Source organism: Nomia melanderi, chromosome 9 (assembly GCF_051020985.1).
Source record: "Nomia melanderi isolate GNS246 chromosome 9, iyNomMela1, whole genome shotgun sequence".
NCBI lineage: Eukaryota > Metazoa > Arthropoda > Insecta > Hymenoptera > Halictidae > Nomia > Nomia melanderi.
Genome location: NC_135007.1, coordinates 4,384,066 through 4,397,744, shown reverse-complemented (window position 1 = coordinate 4,397,744; position 13,679 = coordinate 4,384,066). Strand labels below are relative to the sequence as shown.

Sequence of the window (13,679 nt, the reverse complement as noted above, 5' to 3'; positions counted from 1 at the left end):
GAGAGTAGTTGAATGCTTGGAAAGTGAGTGCAGATGAAGGTTGTTTGGGATTGAGTAGCTAGTCTTGAATGGGTTTTGGAGAGCCTGTGTGCATCGTCAAGAGGTTGTGTGGGACTTTGGGTGGTCAATAGAAACTGCGTGTGTGTTTAAAAGATATAGCAAAGGAGGGGGATGGAGGCAGAGGGAGGTCTACAGTGTGTTTATCGAAATTGAAAGAGGGCAATCTGCGAGAGTCAGTAAGCGACTGAATACTGTGAGACAGTGAGTCAGAGTCAGCGAGTTGTCGCTATAATGTAATATAATGTAATTATTATTATAGTTCTTATTCTATTTTCGTTAGCAAACTCTTTTATTGTTAAACCTGTGACTCTTGTGAGCCCATTATCGTTTACCTTCGTCATCATGTGGGATTTATACTCTTAACTGCTTGCCCTATTAGTTGCAATTGTTATAACTATTTATTGTTAATAATGTACTAGTAAAATAAAAAATTCCATGCTTTTCCTATCTCTAGATTTACTCTAAACCACACAAATCGCTAACAAGAAAAATAATGTTGCATTGGAACTCAAAAGAACTAAATGACATTGAATATTTGTTAAGCCATATTAGAAATCTTAGCCACGAATTTGACACGACATTGTAAGGCCGGGGGTTAACACAGTTTAGTGATTTAGGATTAATGAGTTAAAGGGTTTAAAATATATTTTCACTAATATTTTTTAACATTATATCAAAATTACAAAGGGAATATATACTCTGACACTTCTTATCGAAATTAATGATATAAATAACATAAATAAAGCAGACTGCATAACAATAGGATAAATTAAACTACATAAATAGTGAATACCGTGGTCACTTTGACGAAAGGTCCAGTGATTTAGGATTGAAATAGTTCCTGTATTATTGTCTTTGAAAATAGATCTCGACTATTGGAAGTTTGGGAACCACTGTCTAAGGGTAAAAGCGGAACCGTCCAGCCTGCTTCCGCTTTATTCCGCTCGGTATCCATTAAGGAATGGGATATACTTCTTTGTTATTTTTACGGGTCTATTAGATCAGACCGGCCGGGCCGGTTACTGGGGCGGTAGCATGCTAACTCGACGGCCGGCCGGTGATGCATTGCTGAAATTTCAAATGGGGATCGATCGCGATTCAATTTGTTCCATGGATTTGCGGGATCGACATCAACCGCTGGCGCGACGCTCCGAGTTAAGCCGAACACGATCGTCCCGTTTGCTACCGGATAATAGACTTAAGGCGATACCCTAATAATTATTATCATTCTTTGAACGTGTAGCGTTTTCAGAGAGTACCATTGAATTCTGTGGACAGTTGAGCGCCAATTTAAAGCAATTTAACCCTGTACACTCGAAAATCTTTCATTAGAAATGTGCGACATTTTCTGATGAGATATAGACAATCTTCTTTGGTATTAACTTCAAGAGAAATCATCTAAATTAAGGAACTAAGCTGTTTTATTTCAATATTTCATATATTAACACACTATATAATGTTTAGTATGAAATATTGAACTTTATAATTTTGCTGCATCGAAAAGTGACGATTAAGAGTTCCCGAGTGGAAAGGATTAACATTGTGTTCAAAAATTTTGATGAATGAATTTTAATGTTAATATTCTATTTTCATGTGATACTTCTTTTCTATTATTATTTTGGGATTGAAAATATTTCGTAAGGAATAAGAGAAATTACTTAGACAGAAACGAAAAAAATGAAAATGGAAAAGACCGTACATGTACTGTATTTTATTTTAGAATTAACGTTTATCCATACATATGTTTATTGCCAAAGTAATTTGGTTTTTGCACGCGCATTTTTGTATAAAAGTGTGACGGATTTACACGTGATTTGCAGTCAGCTGTATTTTTCCATGGTTTTCTGTTTTTGTATGATGTTTACTTGATGTTCTTACATTTTATTGTAATATAATACCTATTGTAATCTGAGTTGTATTGCATTTCCATGTATTATGAGATGAATGGTGTCGACTCGTGTTTATTTGCTTTTAATTTATAGATATACGCTGCCGCTTAAAAATATTTAATCACCCGTGTGATGAAAAATAAACTTAGTGGTTTGACTGTTAAATAAAATAATGACTGTAGTGGTTATTTCATCACTTACAATCAACTCAAATATTCTTATTATTTCAGTTGTTTTAATATCATTTAAAAATATTGCTTACGAAAATTGTGTGGATGAGGAAAAAGCATAATATGATAATAATACATAGTTCATTTGGAGATAGAAACATAGAAAATACCACGACTTATACTTATTCTTTTTTCTTAAATCCACTGACCAATTTTTAATCATCAAATTATTCTACTGAAAAGAAATTAAAATTTTACTAAAACGAATTATTTTACTGAATTTCATTGCTTTATGTTCCATTATTTACGGAAAAGTTTTTTAATAAGTATCATTTAATTAAATAAATTATATTAATTTCATTCGGTTGGGAGTCACTGGTGATATTACTGTATACGGAGATAATATTTATATGCTTCACGAAACAATCGATTCCGTTGATTGAAACGAAAAATTGTTTACAACTTTAAAAACATTAATTTTTTTATGCGTGTTTATTAAAACTTTTTTGTAACGTTTCATTAGTACAATCCACTCTAAAAGTTACGAATGTTTGTTTCATCACATTGTATAATATTGGAATGTTCCAACAGTTTCATCCGTACCCTATAATATATAATATATAACATATCATATATAATATATAACATATAATGTATAATATATAACATATAATGTATAATATATAATATATAATATATAATGTATAATATATAATGTATAATATATAATGTATAATATATAATATATAATATATAATATATAATATATAACATACAATACCTAGTATATGTTATATGTCGGTTACTGCAAAACTTCCAAGAAAATATAAACAAAGTCCCAAATAAGTTTAAATTAATTATTATTGTTTTTAAAAATGTTCTTCAACATTAATACACTTTTCATTGTGTTGTGTCAGTACTTCCTAGCCTTAAAACTATGAAGCTTTACGAAAATAACATAAACAACTCAACTTCTAATTTCCGAAATTTTTGCTACAACCTACGTATAATATTTCCACTGCTATCATAATTAATAAAGCACCTTCTAGACGTTCCCAGAAGAGCCGGTATCATCCATTAACATTTACCTCGCGACTGGTTCCCCGGAACGAGATCGAAATATCAATTCTCAGCAGCAAGCATCCGCGTCGTAAACCGCGGGAAATACCAGCGCGTTATTTCCTCGTTACAGCCGCAGTAAAAGTGTCTGCTGCGCGCGGCCGGAAGGAATCCCAAGGAAATCGGGGGAACCACGCGCCGTCGACCGATTTTCCCTCCGTCGCGGCCGCGTCGGTTGCAAAAATTCATGCCAGCCGATAGATATCCCCTGTCACGTATCGACGCACGTGTCCCGCGAAGACGTATCGAGTGCGAAACCTCGAGTGACGCTCGTCGAAAGTTGCGTTCCTCGTCTGTGCATGCATATAGGTAAATATATACGAACGTATGCATGTAAAGCCACGTCTCCACTAAAGCGACGACAAGTAATTTTTCATTGATGTTACATGTAACAACGAAAACTCGGTAACTCCAGCAACTACAACTCGACAAATTTTGTTGATGTCCTACCGTTCAGCTATGAAAATCTCTGTAACTAGAGATATAAAACTTCTGTAACTGGAATTGTTCGACTCATGTTCAGTACGAATTTTATCAGTATAATTCGAATTATAGGAGAGGCTAGATTTTTACAAGTCGGAGTCCGTTTCTAACCCTGTGTGCTCCGGAAGTATTTCACTGGAAATACTCAACGTTTTCTAATGAGATACATACGATATTTTCTGACACTAACGAGAAATCGCACAACTACAATTGCTCAACCGTGAAATCTTAAATTCATACAGGTGGCTCCAATGACTCGATCACATACTATACAGTTAGCATGTTATTTATAAATTAGATGTAACAAATATTCTATAGTTTATTTCCATGCTTAAATTTTACATAAATTTTTTTCTAAATTTCACATATGATAAATGCGTGCATATACGTTGCCACAGAAGCAACTTGTATCAATAAATTGGAACAAGTATACAATTCTTCCACAATAATTTATTGTTCACCGCACCATTCGAATATTTTAGATTGTAACTCTTTAGTGCCTTCAACGAGTCGAGGAATCAAATATAAACAAATGCATAAAGTGGCTTTTAAATGGGACAGGGTTGTAGTCATTTTAATATATACATATGTATATAAATTTATGAGAAATGTTAACATCTTGCTGACCGGTAAATTTGTTTGCAGAAAACATCTTTTAACTTATATATACTTCGTTCACACGTAATAAGCTAAAATGATCTAAGTAATATAAACTAATAAATACAATCTAGATCGCTCTCATAAACATCTATATTGCTATCAATCATAAATAAATGTAAGTGCAAATACTGTCGACGGAGAAAAGATGTCGCACAACCCAAAATGTAAAAAGTCAGGGAGACAAGGTGTTAATATAACGAAATAGAATAAACATAAGTGTAACATAAAACTGACACAGCAAATATAAATATTAAAGTACAAGAAATGCAAATATAATGCCATAGTCCTGAATCAGACAAGAGAATAAGTAGTACATAAATATGCAAACTATTTAACGTCTTGACGTTTAATAGGTTAATGCGACCTGACGCAAATATACTAGTGAAACTGATAACTGATAAAATCACATACACACGAGCAATATACGTAATATATCAGAGCTGTGATTGCTTGAAAGAATAGAGACGTAAAGTTCTTCTTTCCTTTTCTTGAGACAAAAAAACTTTTTTCCTTGTTACTCCAAAACAATCGCTGCGGCATTTTCTCATATACCGCTCCAAAGGTTAACGACCGATAATAGAGGAATAATATTTAATTTATATTTTAAGAAACTAAATAACACTTAGATTTGTCAAATTCAGTTTAAAATTTTCGTCACGAGTCTGACAGGATATTGCAGGTCAAGGGGTTATTGGATGCTATATTGGACCCTTATTGGACGCTAACTTTCTATACATGATTCTCACTAGGTTGTAGTTGTTTTTAGTAAATATGCGAAAAAATTTGAGTATTGTAAGAACAACATTTTTGTTAGAAATTATGTATTTTATAAAAGAGTATTACAAATGTACGAATGTCAGATAATTATTTATAAGTTTTCAATGTATGATGTCTTTAGACTTTTATCACTATACTGTCGTTTTCAACCCAATCAAGATTTGAATCATCAAAATTTTCTCCTTCTGCCTCACTTTTTTCTTCACTTGAATATTATATAGGTATAACAACTTTTCTTTTCTTACGACGTAGTAAAACGTCACTGCTAATCTCATCACTAGAATCAAAATTACTTTCAGAATTATTTTCAAAAATTTCACTGACACTTCACTAACCAAATTCATAAATTGTCTTCGTTTATTTTTTGGGTCCAAAATATTAAAATTCTATTTAAAAAGGCATTGTTATATCACCGGGCATGTTAATCGTTCCGCTGGTAATGTTCAACTGACAAGCAATTGCGCGCACATTCCATAGACAGCGAGTTTCGACATGATCTGTCTTGTCACCTCACCGTGCCATACGACCGCAGCGACAAAGTACTGTTGTCACGTCAGAGGTGACTTATGACCGTTAAGGGTTAAGCTCGACCAATTTCATTATCAATGATCAGCAAGAAATGCGAAGAAATGTTTCATTCATTATAAGCACACGTTAATATAGAAGATAAAATATTGGAAATAGTAAAATAATGTTCCATTGGTATTCTTTTTATCGTACATTTTAAGTTGCGTCAACCCCATTAGGTAATTGGCAACTACTTTAAATTATGCAAATGATTATTTATGTATATGATTGTATTGTGTATTTCTTAATTACGGATGGCTGATTAAATTAAGTGAACTATTTTGATTTTGTTTAGAAATTTAAAAATATTAGAGCATGAGTGAACTGTTGGGGTTACTTCTTTAGGGTCTTCTTTCATTTGATATTTCCTTCCCTCTGGTATTTAATGCACGACGTGATAATGCGTTCGACTGAAGTTGACTATGATGTATTGGTTGCACATCATTGGTATTACTTCATTTTATATTTCCGTATTGTTCGTTTTATAATGGAATAATGAATCAGTTTTTATGTAACTAAAACAATAAGTAAACACGTCTGTTCGATACAGTTGACCGGGACGTAATGAACAACTAGATTAACTTGTTTCATAAATATTGTTGTGGAGATTGAGATCCGTTTTTCTTTTTAATTGATTAGAATTTTATCCAGTCGAATCCATAGATGATTGCCATTGGCAATTCTATTTATAATATGTATAAAGGTATTACTTCCTTTAGTATTACCGTATGAAATTACCTCGACGTTGCTTTAGTGAAGATACAGCCTAAGATTTTACGCGCACACGATGAAACGTCGCGCGCGGTGTGGCGGCTGTCGAGGCGGGCGAAGGGTTGGCGTAATGGAATTTGACATTAGAATCGACGCCAGAGGTGCGGAATCGCGCGTGATGCGATGACGCGCAGCCTACCAGTCGAGATGGCGAGCTCTCACAATAAACGGCCGGGTAGGAGGAATTTTTCAGCGGAGCATCCCCCGGCGCCGGGATTTCTTTTAGCCCCGGAGACCGTCTCGGATGCTTCTTCGTCTTCCTTATTATACGGGGTGACGTGATTCTTCCGACGATATTCACAGCCGACCGTAATAAGCCCGTATCGCACGGAAAACCCGCCTCCACCCCTCGAAAATGTTTCATATTTGACAGCGACGCAATGAAATCTAAGATCGTATATTTATGAAAGAAGTTACTCCCCCATCTCTTTCGTTTCACAGGGATGAGGGTGGAACTTTTTATCTCCGCTGAGTCTTGACGGAATTCTCGACTGACTGGCTCGGTTTTATTAAAACGAAACACTTTTTTGTTTTTTTTTTCGCAGATCATCCGAATGTTAAATGCTATTTCGGTCACGGAGGACTTCTGGGTTTATCAGAGGGTGTTCATAGCGGTTTGCCGATGATATTGATGCCACTGTTCGGCGATCAGTATCAGAATTCGGTCGCAGCTGAGGCCAGGGGTGTCGCTGTGCTCCTGGAATTCTCTGAATTGAACGAGGAGAATCTGAGACACGCTGTGGACGAAATATTCAACAATACCAGGTATGTCACTGTTTTTATTCACTGTTATGGTATTTCGTTTAAAGTTATTCCTGGGTTCCGCAAGGTGTTATTATTGTTAGTATTATTGTTACTGATATTATCGTTTTTATTAACGATTATATATATAAAGTATAATATATAATAATATATATATATATATAATAAAAACGATAATATATACGCGTATTAAATACATTTTTGTGGTGTCAGGCATATTAATTGCGTTGTCAAATAGATCATGAAGCAAAGGATTTAATACGATTTACATTCGATACATGAACATCTAGGAAACAGTTTCTATAATTGTCGCAACGCAACCAAAGTTATGAATAGAATTTGGATCTTTATGCAAATTCAAATTTTCAAACATATCATTGAGAAGATAGAATAACGGTGTAAAATAATTTTTCTTAACAAATATTGTAAAAAGCATTACATTTTAGATACTTTTCGGTATCGTCTGCATTCTGTGATTTTGCAGCTTCAAAAAGCTTAATTTCCATAGACGCATAACACTCCAACTGTTAAGTTAAAAATGTGTATGCGATAATAGCATGTGTAGATCGTCGTGGAAACGGAAGTCGATGCTGAAGCCGATCACTTTTCCTCCTCGAAATAAATGACGCATACGCGCGGCCTGCGCGGCGTCATGACGCACGTATTGCCACAGTCCGAAACGTATCGGTTATCCCTTAAAACTTCGCGTGCACATCCGAGCGTGCCGGTTCGCGTCGGGAAAAGAAAACGAGACGAAAGGAGGAAAATAGTAGAAAGAAGGGAAAGGGTGAAACGGATGAGCTAGGGGTGAACCGCGGCAAAAAAGGAAAATCGTATAATCTGGCCGGATATTCGGTCCGTTGAATATCTCACGAGCTGTCCGGACGCTCGGATATCCGGGAAGTGCATCGTCGTTGCTGCACAGGCGACCCCCTGTTAATCCGGAACAGGACTCGCCGATGTTTTTTCATTCCTCCCCCCACCCCTTCTTTTTCACTCTTTCCTCAAATCCTCAGTTGAATGAAACTGTGAACATTTTCGATTAGTTATGAAATAACTGTAATTTTATAATTATTTTCACTATTCACAGAGGACTGATATAAAATGCAGTGTGTTAATTGAAATTTCTATTCAATGCATTTTTGCGCGAATAAGAAACTTTTAAGAAAAAGTTAAAGTTACGACGAACAAATCTGTTGGAAATGCTGCGGACTAAATAAATCTGAAATTGAAACCTTGAAACATTTGTTGAAGTTGTGTTATATGAAAATTACAATGTTTTCTATGCTTATCTTTCTTTCAGTTTTATAAATGAGTTATTAAAGAGTATTCCTAATTTTTATATTTTATTCTTAAATGTTTGTTTGAAAATATATGAGTCTTCGGAGCTTTTATTAATCGATTATAATAGAATTCTTAAAACTGATCTACCAATGTGCAAACTGAATTAAAAATCAATTAAAATCTAAATAGATGCACTCTTGGAGTTTTTATAGAAGAATTTCAAAATGTCAATTTCATTGCTCGGTAGTTTTAGTGTTAATATACACGTTTTTAACCATTATTCAATTTTGTGAACCTAAGGAATTATGATTACAACTTAATCATGCATTGTATAAAGTAACATAGTTTACTGATCTTCAGGCGACAAGCTAAGCAATAAAGTATTCAGTACTCAAAGGGTTGACCCTCCTGTTAACAACTGAGTACAGTTAGCTCTCGATTTACACAGTATTCGAATTGTATGATTTCGGCTTAACACAGTTGAAGAAGAGTGACAGAACTTCCATTTGCACAGCACTTACATTTCATTTTGACACGGTCAGGCTATATCGGTTTCTCTTCTGCTATACAGAATCGATATTATATACGTTATATAACTGTCACTATTCGGTTCTCAACAAAATGCAGAACAGAAATACAAAATTAGAAAACAGCAGTCATAGAACCGATTTAATATCAGTTCTAAAGAAACAAAACCAACATCGATATACTTCACAACCGATATACCAAATAACAGTTATGACTTTATTTCGATCTCCATAACTGTTTCAGTAGGAACCGATATAAAACAGTTTCAAATAGTTATTTTCAAAGCCTTTTCAATCCCTGTGTCGACTCAGCATCAACGCATCCTCTTTTCTCCATGTACCACGGCCGGACGCGCCCATTTTTTTCTCCCTTTCCCCAGGTCGTTCGGTCCTAAATTCAAGGCACGAATCGCGGAAAAGAGCGGACGTGTTCTCCGGATGGTTCTCGTCCATCGACAAATACGCGAGGTGGGTTAGAGGATCGGCCCGGTGCGCAGCGTCGCGATGCGCACTCTGTCCCAGCCGTATCCGGCTCCGGTCGCATGGGAAATTTCACGGCCGCTAAATGTTTCACGGTACGAATCAACGCCACGGACCGATGACGACCGTCGAGCCTCACTGGCCGAAATTAAATTCTACATTATTCAATGCGTGGCCCTCGGATAACTTGTTAACCGTACGGCGCACAGCACGATGCGGCGAGACGCGTCGCTTTCTGTTTACGCACTCCGCGAGGTCCGCTTTCGCGAGCCGCGATAATTGGCCGAAGGTGAATATTTCAGACATCGCGGCCAGACGTTCGCAGATGGATGTTCTATGACGAGGGGGTCGAGGACTGATTCTTTTTGAAATGGCTTTCGAGCCTTTTAGTGTATGAGTTCTCGAGCGTAGCTCTCGTCGGAGTTGCGCTCGTGGTACCCGCTAACCCGAGGAATTCTGGCGTTGGCTGGGTGCGTTGAACTTACAGATTAGGGCTGCTCGTAAGGAATGATAAATATTTCGGAGAGCAAATAATGGATAGATTTTAAGTTTCTTTTAACCCCTTGACCTACAATGTTGTGTGAGACCCGTGACGAAAATTTTCAACTGAATTTGAGAAATCTAAGTGTTATTTATTTTTTTGAAATATAAATTAAATATTACTTCTCTATTATCAATCGTTAACCTTTGTAGTAAACGTAGACGTAGAATAAACGTAAAAATTTGTTCTTTTACTAATAAATTATTAACGATGAAGTAGCTGTACCGGTTATAGATAACAATATAATATATTTGCAAACGCACTTATAACATATTCTACTGAAAAATTAAAGTGGAATGAAAAAGAATTACGCATTGATCTAAAACAATAAATAGTCCATCGCTGAAAAAGTTGGCATCATTTACAGTTTTAAGATGACGTGTATACTCGTCAAGCGCAGTTAACTGGTTAATACTAAATGTAACGTGACTGGTCGAATGATCGGTTTAAAAATTTGGTTGAAAATTCTGCGTTTTCTTTTGTTCGTCTAACTTTATATCGATTTCTATATTCTCCGATTAATCAATTTTTCAATGTGTGTCTTTACTTTTGTTTCTGTTTCCATTAAGAAAAGTTTATTGTCTAACTTGTTTATCTTTCTTCTGAGGCTAGTTATTAGACTGGTTGCAATAAGAATAAATATATACAAAGCGTCGATACGATTAGTGTTATTATAATTTCATAGCTTTTATTGGAAGTTCTTTAGGTTTGTTTCCTTGAATATCTTCGTATTAACTTTTGGCGTTGCAGAATTATGTTTTTCTTTGTTTCTCAAGTGTATATCTCACGTTTGACACCTATACGAGAAAAAAATTATAAATGCATGAAGAACCTAGAATTTTAGTGTTAAGTTAGATCATCTTTTCCATTAGAACTATCTATAATTTTAGATTTTTTAAAAGTTTCCTAGACATTAAAAATTCTAAAATAATTATTTATTATAGATACTTATATGTCACAATCAAAGATGTTCGATATAATACGTAATTTCTGATATAAGAAAAGTAACCGTATTTAAAATCCTCGAGTCTGTAGTTTCATGAATACTCATTTGGAATTTTTAAGATTAACAAACCGTTGTTATAAAGCCAGAAGTTCATTAGGTTGTCAATCTTCATAAAAATATAGATTTTTATGGATTAATTTATGCAACAGGTAATCGCACAGTTTTATAGTGTATTAAACATAAACTTGCAGATACGAAGGATGTTAGCTCTAAAACTAGTTATATGGAGTTATGAGTATGTTAGGAAATTCTAAGTTTGCTTTACTACACTTTATTGAACTAAAGAACAAGGTTACAAGTATAGCATCGTGGGTATATACCGCAGGTGATCGAAGTAAAAGGAAATCTGTTGTACGGTCCCAACTTTGCTCCGAATCGATATTTCAGAGCACTTGTAGTGTTTAGGCTCAGAGTAGGCTAGAAGCATTGAAAATGTTGTTTAACTTCAAACACTCCTGGAAACGTATGTGTGTGAATACAAAGAGTGTGAAGTGTTCTTGAATTTTAAATGTACTTTTATCATTCATCAAAATACAAGTAATGCAAGTAATTACTAATCATATGCAAGTAAAAACTAGCAATGAGTAGAAAGATTATTTTGATTTGATCTAATATGATCATTGTATTTTGGGTGTTTTTTTCTTATCTTTTTTGATTAAATCAACATGTTCTCAAAATGTTAGTAGAAGGAAAAATGGCTCCAATAATGGTCTTAAGGGCGATTTTCTTTTATTTTTGATTTCATTTCCGAAGAGATGGTACTACGTCGCGATGGAAGGATGCACATGTTATAAAGGATTAAAGGAAAAGCCATTATTAAAATGCAAAAAAGACATCCCTAGTAAATTACACAGGACTTTGTGTTCTCCTGTCAATAAATGAAAGTAACGAATAAAATAAAAAATTAAAAAACTGCATGCAAAACATGTATTGAAGTTTTAATCTCGAAAATAGTCAAAGGTCAGGTACAAGTCGTAAACCTGGTTGACTTACGAATTGAAAATAAAATCTATAGTTAGTATCAATAAAGATTTTGCTATACTGAATTTTAAATACTTTGGTATTTTCTGAATGCGTAAGATCTGCATATTAATAATTATACATGGTTTGCCTCAAGATCTTCACGAGTAAATTGAAATTGTAATGCTTCGAGCAATATCACGAAGATATTCGTTATTCTATATCTAAAATGCTTTCCATTTGAGAGTGTGTACCGTTTAAACGAGTTACTATATGAGTTGTGGAAACAATTCTGATATTTATCATTCAAAGATAATGAAACGAGAAAAACTTGAAGTTAATTGCCTTCATAAGGAATCAGTAGATAAATATATCCAATATTGCAGACTTTAAGAGTATCATATTTCTATCCATTGCACACATTTTATTGAGTTGTTAGTAAAAACTTTTTATGAATTAACCGTGCTTCATTCCTTAAATCAGTAATCAAAAGAGTCAGATATCATTTCTAATATTTAACGAACTACTTTTACGGTTAGTTAAAATGCATTAGATGTGATTCTAGAGTTTACATATTTATCCATACTAAATATGTTTAAAAGAAAACTGTTTTATTTAATAAATAACACGTTCTCCTATTTTATATTTCGTTTACAGATAAAATCATCGAGTTTAAAAATTAAGTTATGTTTCTTTAATGATGGCATAATAAATTTACAAAACGATTCATTGAAAAGCATTGTACTGCAGAGAATTCATTGTACTGCAAAGGGTTTGTTGTATGCGTGGGAATTTTTCTCAGTATTATTTGTCTCTAAGTTCAAAGCGAAAGGATGAGAGGATAATGGATGTGTAGAACAAAGATTCCTAGAGGAATAGGAACTAATTTGGCATGTAGAGAAAGTTTAAGTCGCGCACATCAAATATTCAATAATTACAAAAATTCATTTCAAAACCGGCCAATAGTAAAACTTCATATTTCTGTCCTGTCGTTAACGACCTGATTATTTACTCTTCAATAATAATAAAAATTACATCAAGGATATACTATTTTATGAATTTTACATGCTCGATAGATTTGAACTACACCTGTAATAATGAAATGGAATAGATGCTATAATGATTATTTGATTTTGCATTTAAATGGAAACTTTAAATATCAATATATAAACATTGCATCACTTTTCTCTACTTTTTGTTTTGTGGAGTTAATCGATTTATCCAGTGAGTGGCTCAAATCTTAGCAAATCGAGTTTGCTACAAGCTCAAGCTCAAAAATGCATACAGACACAATTGACACAATTGGTTAAAGTCAACAGTTTCCTTCACAACAGGTTAAATATTTGTAACAGCCTTACCAAATGAATCTAACCTGGAAATCGATCCTCAGTTCTCCTCCAGTTTCGAGTATATCCTGCTTCTTATTGCTGGTATCGTGACTATCGCCTAACTACAGCCTTACGGCGCTTATTCGCGACGACTTTCTTACTTTGAGCCGGGCTCACGGCGCAAGAGCTCGCCGCCATAAATCAACGGGAAGTGGTGATTACGAGGTGCAACGGTAGCTCGCGTCACGACAACCGTCGACGGCCTTTGCGATGTTGTTTCCAAATTGTTCGTTAA

At 34.5% G+C, this 13,679-nt stretch overlaps 1 protein-coding gene across 2 annotated transcripts in view; it reads left to right on the top strand.

Moving 5' to 3' along the window:
- The window catches only part of LOC116431335 (UDP-glycosyltransferase UGT5), an 84,010-nt gene that overhangs the window by 27,796 nt on the left and 42,535 nt on the right, over window positions 1-13,679 (top strand). For both annotated transcript variants that reach the window (XM_076371104.1, XM_031986599.2), the window contains exon 2: window positions 7,042-7,261. In XM_076371104.1, coding sequence (XP_076227219.1) covers window positions 7,042-7,261 — 220 coding nt within the window. The remainder of the gene's footprint in view (window positions 1-7,041; window positions 7,262-13,679) is intronic.